At 50.8% G+C, this 17,735-nt stretch overlaps 1 protein-coding gene across 2 annotated transcripts in view; it reads left to right on the top strand.

Moving 5' to 3' along the window:
• The window catches only part of HCK (HCK proto-oncogene, Src family tyrosine kinase), a 32,502-nt gene that overhangs the window by 9,831 nt on the left and 4,936 nt on the right, over window positions 1-17,735 (top strand). Inside the window, exons 2-10 of one of the 2 annotated variants that reach the window (XM_053927037.2) lie at window positions 4,308-4,425; window positions 7,436-7,478; window positions 7,836-7,935; window positions 8,695-8,793; window positions 10,158-10,261; window positions 10,654-10,803; window positions 11,148-11,300; window positions 12,835-13,014; window positions 13,789-13,865. In XM_053927037.2, coding sequence (XP_053783012.1) covers window positions 4,309-4,425; window positions 7,436-7,478; window positions 7,836-7,935; window positions 8,695-8,793; window positions 10,158-10,261; window positions 10,654-10,803; window positions 11,148-11,300; window positions 12,835-13,014; window positions 13,789-13,865 — 1,023 coding nt within the window. In that variant the 5' untranslated portion in view covers window position 4,308. The remainder of the gene's footprint in view (window positions 1-4,307; window positions 4,426-7,435; window positions 7,479-7,835; window positions 7,936-8,694; window positions 8,794-10,157; window positions 10,262-10,653; window positions 10,804-11,147; window positions 11,301-12,834; window positions 13,015-13,788; window positions 13,866-17,735) is intronic. The other variant, XM_053927036.1, reaches the window with a different exon arrangement.

Here is a 17,735-nt window from a genome sequence, read left to right as displayed (position 1 = left end):
CCAGGCGCAGTTGTCAGAAGAGGAATGGATGCTGAGGAAGCGAGTGCAAAAGGCTCTCCCTATGCCAGTGCTTTCCCAGCTAGAATGCGCACAGGAATCACCTGGGCTTTGTTAAAACACACATTCTGATTTGGGAGGTGGGGCCTGCAAGTCTGCATTTCTAATGGATCCCGAATGATAATGCTGCTGGTCTTCCCGCTGGCCACACTCAAGAGTAACTGGGCACTCTGTCCCATTTCTAAATTCACTTCAAGCCACCCTATCACAGGGTTTTTGTGGTCTCCGCCCTGCGGAGAGGTCCTGGACTATGTAAACTTCTTTCCTCTTCTCCCCCCACCCACACCCCCTCCCATGGTTCCCAATGCACCCAAACATCAGTGCCACCTATTTGGGAACCACTCATCAACACTGCCTGCAGACTCTGCTGCCAAGTCACCATCGCAGAAACTGTCTAGTGTTTCCTTTAGTGATCTTTATATGAAGATCCACATAATAAAGTCGCTTCTGAATTAGCGCTCAGAAATACTTATTTCTGTCAACAAATTGCCATGCTTCCTGAGATTTCACCGTGGCAATGTCCAAGTTCCCATTTTATGTTGGCCGCTAGGAAGCTCAGAGGTAAATCTAGTGCCCAGTGGCAATAGTGGTCACACCCTAGGCTTTGGTTCAGTAACCTCTCCTTTCTAAATGGTGTAGCGTAACTCTCTGTGAGCCTTGAAGTGCTGCTCTGTATATGGCTTAATATTGTAAGTTCTCTCAAATCCTTTTTGGGAGTCCATGCTTTGGAACATTCTTGACTTTCTCCGAATCTTGATTGAAATCCTCCACGGTGTTCAAAACCCAGCTCGTCATTATCCCACTCCTCAATTATTATAAACAGGTTGCTTTTTCTATATACACTAACATATACATGTTGGTGGCAGAACCAGGATATAAATACATTTTACAAAAATGGCTTGATAGTATGTATGTTTTCCAGGTGTGCTCTTTTGGCTCACTAAGTATCTTAGCCATCTTTGCATTGCTCTGCCTGTCTGTGCCAATCCTTACCAGCTTCTTTGTGCGTGCCTTTGGAATGTAGTTCTCTCTGTCCAGCCTTCCCTTCTCAACTTGGTCCCCGGATCAGGACCCACGTCCTGACTGACATCTTCAGTGTAGTCGGACTGAATACGCAGAGCCCCAGCTCTGGGCAAGCCTTCATTCACTAACCATACTGCACGCTCCTACCGTGTGCTGGGGTGGGAGAGGGCGCTGAGCGAAGCGCCAAGGAGCACAGATGTGAGCCAGGTCAGCGTCCGCTGTGTGCAAGGATGGAAACGTTCTGTATTTGCGCTGCTGAACACAGTAGCCTTAGCCACAGGCAGCCTTTGGGCACCTGAAACGCGGCGAGATCTCCCAGAGTGGTGCTGTACGTGTAAAATACACAATGGGATGCAAAGTCTAACCAAGAAAAAAAGAATATAAAATAACCAACTGATATTTTTTATATTGACTTAGCTGTTAATAAGAATTTGGGCGTGTTGGGTAAAACAAACAAAAATCGAAAAACGAATCTACTTTTTTCTTTTTCCTTTGAAGAATATGGCGGCGAAGATTTTAAATTATGTATGTTGCTCACATCACATTTCTAGGTCTGGCGGTGATGAAAATGGGCGTCTCTGAGGCCCCCCCCACAGCCTGCAGTGGGATGAGTTCTCCTGGGCTAGGGGGGTAATCACATCCTGCTGGCACATCGCTTTGGAAAAATCACACTTGATGGTGCAACAACTGAATTCATGGGAATTCTTATTTTAAAAGTTGAGTGTTGAGGCATCTCTAGGCTTATGGGCCACAGGGATTGCCATGTGTGCTTATTTTTGCCCCAGGGCAGGGTCCCGATGCTAATAAACAGAGATGATTATGGCTGACATTTCCCAGCACCTACTGTATGCCACACACCTTTACACTTACAACTCACTCCGTGCTCTCCAGCCTTCTCTGAGGTAAAACCCCACCGTCCTTTCTCAGAGGTGGCCTAGGATCAGGCAAGAACACCGGGCCTCACTGGGACCCTGTGGCCATTGTGAATATGCAAATTGTGCTGTAAGCCAACACTTTACTAGGAGCTCAGAGAGGGGGATGGAGCTGCGGGATCACACAGCAGCGCCCTTCCCTGAACGTCCTCTTGTTAATCAAATAAGGAAATGCAATATAATGTTATGCCACCCCAAACCACACAATATGCTGTTTTATTTTTCCAGAAATGTGATATTTATCACAAATCAAAGAGGTGTTGTTGGATTTCTATTTTAAATGCATACGAGTACATTACAAAGCAGTAATTAATGGTAATAATCTTCCAAGCCAATGGTCCAGCCCTGAGTAGGAATTCCTTACTTTATTCACAAAAAGGCAAACGCAGCACAAACCACTTAAATCCCGAGGTGGTAAATTGTTCCCAATTTGCACCAGGACAGGCGAAAACACCCTTGTAAATAAAAAAGGTTCTTTTCAAATAATTCCCCTAAGCCTAAGAATTTGGGGGTTTTTTCCCTTAAACCACAACCACATGTTTATTTTAACAAGATAAGTATAAATGAATTCTAACTGTTTTAAGAGATATTTTCAATTGTGCGGAGAAGAGAAAGACAATGACTTCTTTATGTGGCTACTCACACCCTGTCTCCTCCGCAAATGCATGTGTGCATTTTGGGAACAGAATGAAATATTTCTGCCACTTTTACAGTGAAGTCAGACTCTCATCCGGGAAATGTGTTTTCTTTAAGTGTCTTTAAATTAATCAGTAAGCCCCTCAGCACAGTCTGTCTGCTCTCGCTCCAAAGTGGCCCTGAATCTGTCTGCTTCTCAACTCCTCAGCAGCCACCACCCCGGGCCAGGCCACCATGCTCCCTTGCCTGGACAACTGCGGTGGACCTGGCTCCCTGCCCTGCTCCCTACAGTCCATCCTCAACCCAGCAGCCACTGGGATTATTTAAATTGAATCCCGTCCTTCTCCTGCCTAAAACTTCCCATGGTTTCCCATCACCCTTAGAATCAAATCCAAAGCCCTCCTTGGCCTCATCGCATACCACCGTCTCCCCTTCCTGTGATTTCTAGGCACGCTGGTCTCCTTTCAGTGCCTCATGCTCTCGAGGCACATTCCAGGCTCAGGACATTTGCACCTGCTGTTCTCTCTGCCTGGAGCACTGTTTCCTCAGAACGTTACACAACTGGCTCCTTTGGGTCCTTCAGGCCCCAGGTCCGGCATCACCTCCTAAGAGAGGCCGTCCCCAACCACCCTGTCTACAGGGGCTCCACGAGATGCTCCCTGTCATAGCCTCTTTTACTGTCCTCACTCTTCTCAGTAACTGAATCTATCTGGTTATTCATTTGCCTGTGTATTGCTCGTGTCTCCCGTTCATCTCCAGTTTGAGCTCCATAAGGGCGTGAACTCGCTTGTCTTATTCGTGATGTAAAAAAGGGCTCCATACTACTTTTGTGTATATATTTGAAAATCCCCATATTAAAATGTTAAGAGGGAAAAAGTGCTCAATAAGTTTGCTGAGTAAATGAATGAAAGATCAAGTCGACAAGACAGAGAAAGAAAAAAGAGAGAGAGGAAGCTGTTATAAAGCAAATATAAAATGGTAGGAGGAATATGATGCCTTAACTATTATTTAGCTAGGTTGTCTGAGCCACATGATGTGACCTTGCTTTTGTCATTTGCTGTAAAAACGGTAATGTATTAGGTAATAATAGTACGGTTTTACTTTGCTGCTTGTTCTGAGCCTGACACTGTGCCGAGTATCTCCCCACCCACACGATTTCTCTCATCTTTCCCACACCCTGCGATGTCGATGTTGGTTGTATCATTGTCCCCCTTTTGCTGATGAGGAACTGAGACTGGGGGCAGGGGAGGGATGAGTGAGGTGTGGGAAGGGTGGAGTGGGCAAGTGTCAGCTCAGTCTTTCTGATCTCTGGGCCTACTGTGCCCACCGCCCACTCTCCCAAGATGCTCTGGGCAATCGATGATCCTCATGACTGATTCTCTGAATGAATTCCCCATGGCATGGGTTTTGGTACCGGGACTATAGCAGTCTGTGAGCTCTGTGCTGTTGCTGGTTCACGTGGATGTGGGGAAGCCCAGAGTTGGCATGGGCAGAGGAAGCTCCACGTGGCAAGGGTTGGGGAGTGGCGGACAGGGGAGGTAAGATGGGGAAGGAGAGGGAGAGCCCGCCAGGGGCCAGAGTGGCTGGAGTACAGCATCAGCGGCTCCCTTGTGTGGGGCTCAGGGCCAGCAGGGCTCACCCCACTTCTCTCTGCCGCAGGATGGGGTGCATGAGGTCTAAGTTCCTCCAGGACAGAGGGAAGGTCTCAAAATCCGAGCCCAGTGCCAGCCCGCACAGCCCCGTGTATGTGCCGGATCCCACGTCCTCAAGCAAGCGGGTGAGTGGGGGACACAGGGGGATGTGGGGGAAGCAGGGGAGGAATGGTGGTTGCCCTGTGCTGCCCCAAATTACCCTAACAGCCTCCTGTTTTCCCAAAGGTGAGCGGGTACATTTGGGGTGAAATGGAGCTGACTGGTCACCAGCAGCATCCTAACTCCAGCATACATCTGCACTGCGCACCCAGGGCAAGGATGTCACTTCTCCTTGTCGGCCGCCCAGGCCTTGGCCCATCGGCCGGGGATCCAGTGACCAGGTCCCAGTGAGCATGGCGGGTCTCAAGCCTGGGCAGTAGCAGGAGCAGCGCTGAGCCCAGGGAGTGGCCGGATGAGTGACAGCAGCAGCTGGAGTAATGGTGGTGATGATGATACTGTCAGGGTCATCACAATAACTGTAACAGCTGTAGTAACAGTTGCTATAGTTGTAACATAGCAGTAACAGTAACAGCAACACTAGTGGGAGTGCAGCAGCACTAAGGGAGTGTAATTCTGACCTTGACCTGTGTGGCTCGTTGGCTGGGTGTCGTCCTGCATAGCAAAAGGTCACTGGTTTGATTCCCTTCAGGGCATAGGCCTGGGTTGTGGGTTTGGTCCCTGCTCTGAGCGCCTACAAGAGGCAACCAACCGATGTTTCTCTCTCTCTCTCCCCCTCCCTTTCCTCTCTTTAAAAAGAAATACATAAACTCTTTTTTTAAAAAAAAGAGAAGTGTAATACTGGTAAAGGTATCTATTTAATTGTGTCTATCCAGAGCTTACGATGAACCAAGCACCCTCCTAAGCGCCTTACGGTTACTAACACCGTTAACCCCACAATAATTTTATTGCCGGTCACAATTTTTATTACACCCATTTTACAGATGAGTCACAGATTAAATAAGTTGCCAAACACTATCTGTTTAGTAAAGGGTGGAGCCAGGATTCGAACTCGAGCAGTGCAGTTTCCAAAGTACCAGGGGTGGGAGCCAGAGTAACAGAGGCAGAAGCTGAACACTACCGATCGGGGCAGCAGTAACGGTGGTGACAGTGGTGGTAACGGTGGAAGAAGAGTCATGGGAGTAGCATCACTACTAGCGGTAGTCGTGACAGTGTCAGAGAGTAGTCACCGTAGTGATCGTGATGGTAACAATAGCAGTACTAGTAATGGCGACAGCAGTACTAGCAACAGCGGTAACAGAGTAATAATTGATACCATTTTTTAAAACACCTACTATGTTCCAGGCACTAGAGTGAGGTGTTTCTACATTAGTAATCCTCACCGAAAACTGCGAGGAAGGCGTTCTGCCGCTTTACAGCCAGGGTGACTAAGGCTTGAAGTGACTAATTGGCTCCCTGGGGTCACACAGCTGGGAAGAGGTAGAGCCAGGTCTTTCCACCCCCAAGGCTGGGTTCTCTCTCCTTTCTGGGGTCCTTGGGTCCATTGCCTTATCTGAGGGGGTTTGAGGAAGCAGAGCCTCTGCTTGCTGCCTCCTGAGGCAGATATTCCTGGCGTGCCTTAGAAAGGTCTTCCTTGTATTGAAGGGTGGCCTATTACCTCATAATCCTTGTTCACAAACTTACCTCTTAACCTGTTCTAAACACACCCACAACCTTCGCCCCATGACAGCCTGTAGAGGTTGAAGGCAAGGATCTTATCCCTACCTATTTATTTCTTCCAAATCATCTCGCTCATAACATGGGTTCCCGCCCTCTCCATCCTGCTTGCCCTTCACTAGGCACCATGTCTAGAACAGGACTAATCCTGGAAATGGGAGAATGGTAGAATAGTCACCTCCCGCCCTCTGACACTTTACCTCTTTTAATACGGCCTAAGCTTCTCACACCGCTGATGTCCTGAGCTGACATCCAAAACCCTCAGTCACTCCTGGCTCTGTTTCTCTCCTAACCTGCATGACCCAGGGCCCTTTCTGAGGCCAAGGACCCAAGTTCCCAGGCTCTCTGAGGCCTTCTAGCTTGTCACCTCTAGCCTGGGAGGCAGAGGGGTTTCTCCCACCAGGTTTTGGTTGTCCTCTCTGAGCATCACGGTTAGGGGATTCTATGTTCAGCCATTCACTGTCCCCCTCCTGCAGGGCACCAGGTCAGGGGTAAGGCAGTAAGCGTTCCTCACAGCAAGGACCCCCAGGTCATACCAGTCTGCGAAACTCTGGGCAAAACAGGCTCCTTCCCTGCAGAACCACCCAGGGCCTTTATGAATCTTCGCGGTGGGCTTGTGGCTCTCCCAGAAAGGACGTGCTTCTCAGTGTTTCCCAAACCTGGCTCTTTAAACCACTGCTTATTTAAGGGAACGACACACACGAATACACTCCCTTGAAAAGTTGCAAATTATAGTTAAAGCTACAGTTTCTTCTGACCAACGACCTCTGCCCAGAGTTCTCATCCCGCCTCCCCAGAGGCGTGGATCGTTGTCAGTTTGGGGAGGACCCCTGCAAACCTTTGCCGCGAACACACACTCACACATGTGCAGCCTGTGTCCACAGACAGTGTTTAGGCTGTGTGTGCATTTTATGTGACTGTATCGCATTCCGAAGAACTAGCTTCAGTCACTCAACAACGTATCTTCGAGGTCTAGTTGTGTCGAGAATGAAGCTCGACCTCCCCGATGAGGGCTGCAGAGAACGCCACAGTGTGGGCGCCAGTGCCCTCGAGGTGGACACGTGGGTCCTTTCACGTGCATCGTGGAGCCTTCAGTCACAGAACGTGTTGGTAGACCCACGGTTTCTTCAAACGTACCGTGGAGAACACGGATCTGGACCGACCCCTCACCGTATGTCACGAGGGGGAGAGACAGGCCAGTGTCCCCCAGCATGTCCAAGGCCAAGTGCGGAGCCCACGACCCAAGAGACCTGGACCCTTGTTGTGGCTGTGCCCCTAATGTGCCCCTCGGGCACGCCCGCCCAGCCCTGGGCCTCCTCGCATGACACCCCGGGCTGGGCCCAGAGGCCCGTGGACATGACACAGAACGTCTGCGGCTCCCACAGACTATTGGATTCACCCCCTTCTGTTCCTCCCCCACAGCGACCCGACACCAGCAACAGCAACCCCCCAGGGTCCACAGACGGTGAGTATCCGGCAAATGCGCAGCCGAGTCCTGTGTCATGTAAAGGATTAGGTTAGGTTCTCAGAGCTTGAGGCGAAAGTCCCAAACAGTCAAAACCACCCTTGAAAATCCCCTAAATCACCCCCAAAGTACTTCACACAGGCTATTTTGTTTCTATAACACCGTTTAATAACATGAACCAAAAAAGTTAGCTTTAAACTGTAGAACAGCACCCAGCAGGGCGAGCTGCTTACTTGTGCAGAGACAGGCGCATCCGCGGTCCAGGGCTGGGTGCCAGGTGCTGGGGTGGGAAACACGCAGGGCTGTGGGCGTGCTCGGAGAAAGCCTCGCTATCCCATGCGTCTCTCGTCCCGGCAGGTTCTGAGGACACCATTGTGATTGCCCTGTACGATTACGAGGCCATTCACCGCGAAGACCTCAGTTTCCAGAAGGGAGACCAGATGGTGATCCTGGAGGAGTGAGTCCCCATTCCCCTCCCCTAAGACACACCTACCTCCGATACTCAGCTGTACTCTTTTGTGCTTCAGTAGAGAACCTGGCAGGTGACCTTGTGCTAGAGTGTAAATGATGACAACCTGATCGTAATAGTGGAGGGAAGGGTTGGTTGTTAACCTGGGGGAACACCACAGTAAAGGGGCTTGTGTACTCACTAATGGTGCACAGCCGGGCAAGGATGAACAGCGCAAAGCGCTTTCCCAGGGAAGCCTTCCTTGGGTACCCGTGACCAAGCTGCAGGCTTACCCATGGACCAGGCCCTGCTGAGCTGACTGCGTTCAGAAGCCCTTGGAACTCTGAGTTTGCTGCCTCCGATCTCCTCCAGTATTCACCATTAGTGGGTGTAGTGTCCTGTATGTGTGGAGGCCCAAAAATGGCAGTGGGTGTGCTTGGTCAGACTCCCAAGGCCCCTCTCTCTGGCTCTGGGCCCCATGTGAACCCCTCTGAGTCTGCCATGGGCACTGGGCCCCACCTAGGGAGGCCAAGGCTGCAAGCTCAGGGAAAAAAATGTAGAGCCAAAGACCTAGGTCTGTGGGCTGTGGATGCAGGGACAGGCCTTGATTTCAGACCCTCAGATGCACAGTGGGGACTGTTGTGAAGACCCCTGCCTACCCTGTTCATGGGGTTCATGCAGGGGGTACTCTAAGCCAAGGCTGAGGGCCCAAGAGGACCAGGGGGAGTCCTTCTGCCCTTGACTTCTTTGCTCCCTTCTGTCCCTTAGGTCTGGGGAGTGGTGGAGGGCTCGGTCCCTGGCCACCCGGAAAGAGGGCTACATTCCAAGCAACTACGTCGCCCACGTTAACTCTCTGGAGACGGAGGAGTAAGTATTCCCTTTTCCTGCCCTCCAGACGGAAGCATGAGCCAAGCCAGCCTTGTTCCCGCCTCAGGGCATTTGCACTCCCCAGTGCCCCTTCCTGGCACACTCTTCCTGGGGCTCTTCGCCCGGCTGGCATCTTCTCATCCTTCAGGCCTCGGAGGAGCCTTCCCTGCCCACCCTACGTAAAGTGTGCCCCCTCTGTGACTCTCTCACTCCTTCTGAACACTTCTCACTAGCATTTCTTCCCTGCGCACGGCTTGTGGGGTAACTTCCTAGGGGTGGAACTGCCAGGCAGACAGTTCTTACTGTGTGCACCCTGTAACATAGCCCAACTATTTTACCACGGCATGAATCATGTTACAAAATGAAATCAAAGAAGGCGGGCGGGCAGGGAGAGGGCAGTGTGGCGATCAAGAACTTGGGCTCTAGAGTTCAACTGCCTGGGTTTGAAGCCTGGCTCCACTGCTTTGCAGCTGTATGACACCAGGCCAGCTGCTTGCACTCTCTCTGTTCCTCAGTTTCCCCATCTATAAAGTGAGGATAGTAAGGGCAACAATTCCATGGGGTTGTCGGGTGGATGAGTGTTAGCTGTCTTTCTCCCCAGCTGATACAAAGGAAACAGGGGCCCAGAGAGGAAAAGCAACTCGTTCAAAGTCACACAGCAGGTTATGGCAGGGCCAGCCGGCTGGCCTCGGGTCCGGGGCTTTTTTCGTCATAGAACATGAACCGCTCCCCACCCTGCTGAGGGTGGGGATAGATTTGGGGGCTGTTGCTAGAACTTCCCCACCCAATATCCCCAGTATTCCAGGAGAATGAAGAAAAGGTCCAAGGGTATGGTCCCATGTATAAAATGATTTAAAATCTCACATTCTTGCTTAGAACTTCAGGCTGATTTTATATGTGACTGTATACACAGAGAAGGACACACTGCGAGGCTGACAAGGCCCAGACCTTCCCTCACGTGGGCCTTCGAGGCCCCGAGAAGAATGTCATGTGTTCCTGTGAAATCTGCAGACATAGACTTTTGACCACAGCTGGCTGCGTCTTTGCGCCCAGTCTCTGTCCCTCGTCCTACCCCTCCGATCAGCGGGGGTGTTGGGATGACCCCAGGCCCTTTGTGTTTGTGACGCTGCGTTATTTTTCTCAGAGGAAGCTCCCCCGTGCGTGTGAGTTTCCGTCTCAGCAAACTGGATTCAATCCTGGCAAAATGTCTGTTTTAACATCAAAAGAATCATTGTTTTTCCCAAAAGAATCTTTGAGGAAAATCGACACTGCAGGAAGCCCGGCCCTCCATATCCCGGTGACCTTGTCAGTGGGACGCCACTGCCCACCGGGGCTTCACATCTGTCTCCTCCCCTCTCCCCCAGGTGGTTCTTCAAGGGCATCAGCCGGAAAGATGCGGAGCGCCAACTCCTGGCTCCTGGCAATGTGCTGGGCTCCTTCATGATCCGGGACAGCGAGACCACCAAAGGTGACCCAGCCCTTCCCATACTAGATAGAGAGAGAGAGAGAGAGAGAGATAATAATGATAACGAAAGTCAACGTTTACTGGGTGTTTACATTCTGACTACTTTAGAAGCATTACTTCTTTTAATTATCAGGCAGTGTGGTGAGATAGGGAGATCTCATGACCAACCCCATTTCACAGATGAGGAAACTGAGGCACAGAGCGGTGATATACTCGCTTGTCCAAGGTCTCACAGCTGGACATGGACCAGAACCCAGGCAGCCTGACTGCACAACCCAGGCACCAGGATGGTGCCAGCGGTGGTCTTATGGGGCTGTTAGGAAGGGGTGTCAGGGCACTGAAGTGGCAGGCCTCTGAGGTCACACCCCTGAGTGGTTTCTCTCTGGTCAATGCAGGGAGCTACTCATTGTCCGTGCGAGACTACGACCCCCAGCACAGGGACACAGTGAAACATTATAAGATCCGGACCCTGGACAACGGGGGGTACTATATCTCCCCACGAAGCACCTTCAACACCCTGCAGGAGCTGGTGGCCCACTACAAGAGTGAGTTCCTGCCCAGGGCCACATCCCCCCCGGGATGGACCTTGTCTCCTGGGAATCCTTGTCAAGGGTGCACGGTGCCCTCGAAGGCCAGCTGAGCTCTTTCTGACCCTTTCTGATCCTCCTCAGACGAACAGTTGCTTTAGATTCTCCTGAAATCTTAGTCCTATTGAGAAGGGGGAGGAGGTGGCATCTCATTGTGCTCTGCTCTCTTGGGAATGTCCCTGATCATGGCAACCCACTGGAACATCGGCCAGATGCGGTGGGCCAGGCAGGGAGGCCTTGGAAGGGAATCCTTGGCTGGCTCGGGGCTGGCTGCCCTTGACTGACTGGCAGTTCCGTTGCAGAAGGGAGCGATGGGCTCTGCCAGAAGCTGACGGTGCCCTGCGTGTCCTCCAAGCCCCAGAAGCCGTGGGAGAAGGATGCCTGGGAGATCCCCCGGGAATCCCTCAAGCTGGAGAAAAAGCTTGGAGCCGGGCAGTTTGGGGAAGTCTGGATGGGTAAGGACCAGGGCCAGAGGGTGGCAAGAGGGAGAGTGGAGGGAGGCCAATGCTTCCAGGAATAGCCTGAGGCGAAGTGGGAATGCCAGCTGGGGCAGAAGGGGAGATTAGAATATTAACCACAAAGGAGCAATCCCTCTGATAGCAAACCAAACTGCCTGCCATGCAAACACTGATTTACCTTGAGGGCCAGGCCAGTTGGGGTCAGAACTTTCCTTCTGGGAAGGAGGAGTCCTGGATGAGGAATCGGCTCCCTGACATGCAGCCAGGACAATCTACCAGTTTGGGGTTGAGATAACCAGAGGCTTCTTAGGATGACGAACATAAAAATGGGGAAATGTAGCTTGGAGGTTTCTAGGTGAGTTCAATGTTGGCAACTGGAGAACAAGCCACTGTGAGCACCTGCCATGTGCCTAGCGCCATGCCAAGGCATTGTGGGACCCAGTAAGGCATGCCCCACCCCTGCCGTCCCCTGCCCCAATAACCTGAGAACAGCAGCGCCTGCTTTGCAGAACCGGGGGGGGTAGACGTGATGCTTGGCGCCGTGCCTGGTGCTCCCCATTGTGTTTACAGCCACCACGTTTCAAATGGGAGGGAAGACAACTCACAGAGTTGCAAATAATTTAGCCAGGAAAAAGATGTTTAAAATCCACATATTTCAACTATATTTATTGAGAGCCTGCTATAGACCAGGCACTGAATAAGAGAGTGTGGCAGATAAATTATGGAGACGGAAGTAAAACAGATCTGAGCAATGAGTTAGGGGGAAAAATATATATATATATATATACACATACATACATACATACATATGGCTTTAAATCAGAAAGACCTCAGATTTGGATTAGAGCTTCCTGGCAGCCAAGGCAAAAATGGAAACACAAGCAATGATGAGATTTGTGAGCTCATCGACGAGATGAAACATGGGTAGGGTGAGGGAACGGGAACATCATGTGCAAAGTTCCTGTGGTGGGGGTTGGGTGCTTGAGGGGCTGAGAGCCATGCAGGCTGCTGACTGATGCACAAAAGGGAAGGGGGTTTGGTGGATGATGAAGCTGGCAAGATGAGCAAGGCCAGGTCATGGGTCTGGCGAACTATGGTGAGACTGGTGTTTATTTTGAGAGCAGTGTAAAGACAAATGCATTTTAAGGAAAGATGGTGTGTGAGAGAGTGACAAAGCAAAGGTGGTCTGTATGTCTGAGTGACAAAATCTGAGTGATGTTTTGAGGTTATTCTTTCATCCTTGCAGCAGCCCTTCAAAGGCAGTGCTGATCATGTCTACTTTGCAGATGGGGAAACCGCAGCTGAGGGAGATTAAGGGACTTGCCCAAGGGCATACAGCCAGGAAGTGGTGAACCAGCTTCCCAATCACATCTGCCTGAGCCAGTGCCCACCCCTCTCAGCCCTCTGTAAGGGCGAGGTGGTCACGGAAGGCTTTCTGGAGGAGGCAGGTCTGCAGCGGGGCCTTCTGGGGCTACAGGGAATGAGCAGGAGGCTCTGATCACCTCTCCTCCTGCTTTCTCTCCCGCTCCAGCCACCTACAACAGGCACACCAAGGTGGCCGTGAAGACGATGAAGCCAGGGAGCATGTCTGTGGAGGCCTTCCTGGCAGAGGCCAACCTGATGAAAACTCTGCAGCACGACAAGCTGGTGAAGCTTCACGCAGTGGTCACGGAGGAGCCCATCTTCATCATCACGGAGTTCATGGCCAAAGGTGCTGTGTCTGGGTGCTGGGGATGTAGGCTGTGGCTCGTACAAGTCAAGTGAAGACTCAGAGGTGACTCTGATGTGGTTCTTGCCCTTGTGTTGCCCCCAGTCTGGCCGGGAGCTCTTCCTACAAGTTTTCATCGAGCACCTTAATATGCAACCGCCCAGCCCTCCCGGTTAATGGGGTAAAATCATGTTGAGGGGAGACCAGGGGAAGGGGGCACACGAAGCTACCAGGAGAGGGGAGTAGGCGGGACTCTGTTGGGTGATGGGAGAAGAGGCTTATGGATTTGCTGTGAGCCTTAAAGGCCAGGGGCAACTCTCCCCCGCAGCCACGTTCCTTGCTCTGGACCGTTGCTTGGGAAAAGAGCTTCGACGAAGCATCCATTCCAGGCTGTCCCCGCCCTGCTCACCCACGATCCACAATTTCTCTGGGATTTTATTTTTAGACCATCATTTCACAACTATTTTCAATTTCTGACCATTTGCGATTAATAGAAACATCTCACCCAACCTCATTTAGTGTGATTTAAAATCTCAAAACTTTTTTTCATTTTCTAAATACACCGTTAACACCAGCCTTAGAAAACCATAGCCCTGGTCATCCAGGCTCAGAAAGCCTGTCTCCAAGAACCAGTCTAGCAATCCCAACGCCATTTAAAAACACGCAGGTTGCTTTTCTCAAACACGGGGAGTGGTACTTTCATTTAAACCCATCACTATGCACAGCTTTAACCCTAAGTAGCGCCAGTGGTCAGTGTTGCTTCCCCTTCCTCCACAGGAAGCCTGCTGGACTTCCTGAAAAGTGGTGAAGGCAGCAAGCAGCCATTGCCAAAACTCATTGACTTCTCAGCCCAGGTGAGAGGCCAATGGGGAGGTTGGGGATGGTGGGAGACAGGAATTCAATGGTTTGTTCAGCACATTCTTATCGATCACACGCTATACTAAAAGCAGCTATACTGGTTCACATTTGAGTGCTCTGTATGAACGTATACTTTTTGAGTGTGCCTTGCATTTAGTCCTCACAGCAACATTCTACGATGGGGTTTTTGCTGTCTATTCGTATGTAAGAAACCATCGCAGGGCTTCGGAGCTGGAAACAACCATTTGTTATTTCTCATGATTCTGTGGGTTGACAGGAGTTGGCTGGGTGGTTCTTTTGCTCCACGTGGTGACGCTGAGGTCACTCACATGGCTGCATTCTGCTGGGAGCTGGCCTGGGCCTAGAATGGCCACGATGGTGTCTCATCCTCTGGGGTCTCTCTCCCTGCGGCTCCTCGTCACTCAGCAGTCCAGCCAGAGCCTCTTCATGGCATGGCAGTGAGGCTCTATAGCCAAGCCCTAATGTGCAAGTGCTGGTGAAGCCTCTACTTGCACCATGCTTGCCAATGTCCTATTGGTTAAAGCGCATCACCGGGCCCAGCCCAGAGTCAGTGTGGGAGGGGCTTGGCCAAGGGCCTGAGCCCTGGAGGCATGGTCCATTGGGGGCCACCAATGTAACAGTCTGACCACAGGAAGGAAAGTGCCGTCCCTGTTTACATAATAGGAACTTGAGGCATAGACAAGAAGTTAAGTACAGATGAGGAAACTGAGGCTCAGCGAGGTTAAGTGGCTTGCCTGAGTTACTGTGCTCATTTTGGGGAATTCAGCAGGGAATAAATTGGAAAGTATTGCTGTCCTCACAAAGTGCATAGTCCAGATGGGAAGACAGATATTAAATAATTGAATCTCTTTGGGGACTCCGACCCAAGAGGCCTAACTCAGCGTCAAAGGAATGCAGTATCCAGCAAAATAATAACATACACAAGTCACAGAAACACTTCGTAAAGCCCCATTTTCTTTTTCATCTTCCCTTCACTCTCTGCAAATCCTCTCTCCCTCAGTCTGAGTGCTTTTCATTTTCCTCCCCTCTCATTCTCTCCTATTTGTGGGAAAACAAATAGGAAAGGGGTGCTCTGGGAGTACATGCCTGGAGCATTTAGCCTGGCCTAGGAGCAATCCAAGAAGACTTCCCAGAGGAAGTGGCTTCTAGGCTGAGCCCTGAAGAATAAGTAGAAATTAGTCTGATGAAGCCGAGAGGAAAGGGTGTTCTAGACAAAAGAAACGGCCTGTGCCAGAGCCCAAAGGGGAAAAACAAGAGCTGGGCCTGGCCAGCCAGTGCTTGGGGCTGGTGAAGATGAAGGGAGTGTGGTTTGCAGCCTGGAGGGTGTTCAGGGAGACCTGCACCAGGGCCTAGAGCAGAGCCCATTTGAGTATGCAAATCCTGGGGGGTGGAGGAGGTTCCAACAGAGGTTTAAAAAGATGTCTAACCTTTCAGAGCCTGGTATGCCAGAGACCTATGGAAATCGAGGCCTGGTATTTTGACTTTAGTGGGCCCTGACCCTAGAGAAACAACAGTCTAGTCTGTTGCTAAAGTATAACCGTCAAACTGGCAGAAACCTTGCTGGGCAGAGTCATCGACTGGGGCAAGGGCCACTCTCCCCATTTCACAGATGGGAAGACAATCCAAGGGAGGAAACGAGGTGCCAGGCCCTTGTGCATCCAGGAACGGAGGTGAACTCAGGGCTCAGGGACAAGAAGGAGCCAGCCTGGGGACCTGGTCTTTGCCTCCAGTCCTAGAGGCAGATTGGCACAGCACTGGGTACCCCAGACCTGTTTGGACCTCAGTCTCTCCATTTGTCAAATGAGGGACTTGGACCACAGCTGTGGTTTTCAAGTTCAGAAGCTTTTTTTTTTTTTTGACCACAACTCTGTTGGTCAATGAAATCTTACACAGTAACTGAATATTTTAAAATCGGTCAAAATAGAGCTGCTCTGATTGAAAGGCAGGGCCTCATATGTGGCACTTCTTTGGCCCCCCTACCCCCACCCCCCCAGGCAACCTTGAGGTATCAGTAGGATTCCATTTGAAGAGCCGGAATATTCCTACTGGCCCTTCCAGCTCTGATTCTGTGATTCCCTGATACTCCTGGAAGAAACCTGAGCTCCGGTGCCTGACGTCATGGCAGCCCATTCGGTGGTCATGAAATCTCACCACCTGATCAACCCCCAGTTGTGAGACCACCCCTGAGCCCGGTAAACCTATCCATTCATTCATTCATTCATTCATTCAGTTGACAAAATCTTGAGAAGCAACCCTGTGTATGTGTATCGGGCTTAGGAGTTGCCCAGAATTTTGGGTGTGATCCCAGCTCTGCCTGTGAAGCGTTGAGCTAGTTGGTTAACCTTTCTGAGTGTCCTTCCCTCAACAGGGAGCACCATCAGCTACCACTGAAGTGAGTACTTACATGCCAGACACCATTCTCAGTCCTTGATGGAGGCTTACAGGATTAAACCTCATATAACCCCTCAGAAGCAGGTTCTGTTTCGCAGAGCGGGCTGTCCCCATTTTACAGAGAATGAAGCGAGGCATAGAAGGTTGAAGTAGGGGCTCAGGCTGAGCTGGCCCAACTCCAGAGTCACTTAGGCATTATCGCCTCCGTTCTACGTGGGACTGGTCTCACTTGGCCCGCTGAGCTCCTGTGAAAATCAATAACATGACTGTTTGCCAGTGGGTGCTAAAAATGGTAACTACCAGCATTAGTGCCTGCTCTGTGCCGAATCAATGGCCAAAACTCCAGGCAGAGTAATGGGTAAGTGCATGGACCCTGAGCATGGCGGGTGGAGTTTCAATCCCGGTCCTTACCTGGACCAGTTACTTACTTCTCTGGCCTTTCCCTTTTTCACCTGTGAAATAGGACTGACAGCAATATTTCCTCCCCCAAAGTACCATCTTATGATAAATACATAAGCTACAGTGTCTGCCATTAAGGTAATAGCCAATTCTTGACTGTGCCTCTAAGTACTCCTTATACATCCCCAGCCCCCCACCTCAGGCCAAGACCTGTCTTAACCCTTGGTCAGCTTCCCCAAACAAAATCAAAAAGTGTCAAGTTTTTGTCAGGAAGTCTGCTGCCTCATACCTCAGTTTCGATGGTCATAGGTGCCACCTGCTGGCCATTTTCTGTAAGTGCACCACCCACTCAAGCCAGCTTGTGCCTCGGTTTGGTCTGTCTGGGCAGAGACGCGGTATTCCTCCAAACAATCTCACCAGATTGCACCCAGCTGCAGTCCTCCAGAGCACTGGGGCTATGCAGTAATTAGAGGCAGCATGGTGCTCTGGGACTGAACACCCACAGACTGGCTTGAGTCTGACATTCAGAATTTTCTTGGTGGTATGATCTGGGAAAAGTGTCCCTCCGTAAAACAGAGATTGTGAGAGCACCTGACTCAAGGCGCTTGAAGGCCAGTTTGTAAGTTATAAGTGTTGTTTGCTGGGTGCCTGAGAGTTAATGATAAACTTCTTTGTCATGGTTAATGCACAAACCCCTCTAAGTAAAAAATGTCGCTAAGGAAAAATCCCACGTCTTTCCATCAGAGACGTCTAGGGCCCCACTGTGAATAAGAATCCTCAACACAGCCTACTATTCACTCAGCAGCCATGGTGACATTAAAATATACATCAGACAACATCACATTCCCACTCCAAGCCGCCTGCTGTCTTCAGAATGCAGTCCAACCTCCTCTCCAAGCCTACGAGGTCCTACACCATCAGCTACATCCCTCTCAACTCCCTGCACTGTCCCTGTGGCAACTTCTGCTCAGCCACCTGGTCCACAGACACCCAAGCTCATTCCTGCCTCCGGGCCTTTGCACCCGATGTTCCCTCTGCCAGGAACATTCTTATTT

The sequence above is a fragment of the Desmodus rotundus genome, chromosome 6 (genome assembly GCF_022682495.2).
Source record: "Desmodus rotundus isolate HL8 chromosome 6, HLdesRot8A.1, whole genome shotgun sequence".
NCBI lineage: Eukaryota > Metazoa > Chordata > Mammalia > Chiroptera > Phyllostomidae > Desmodus > Desmodus rotundus.
The sequence above is the reverse complement of the archived record's forward strand: the minus strand, read 5'-3'. Positions and strand labels throughout refer to the sequence as shown.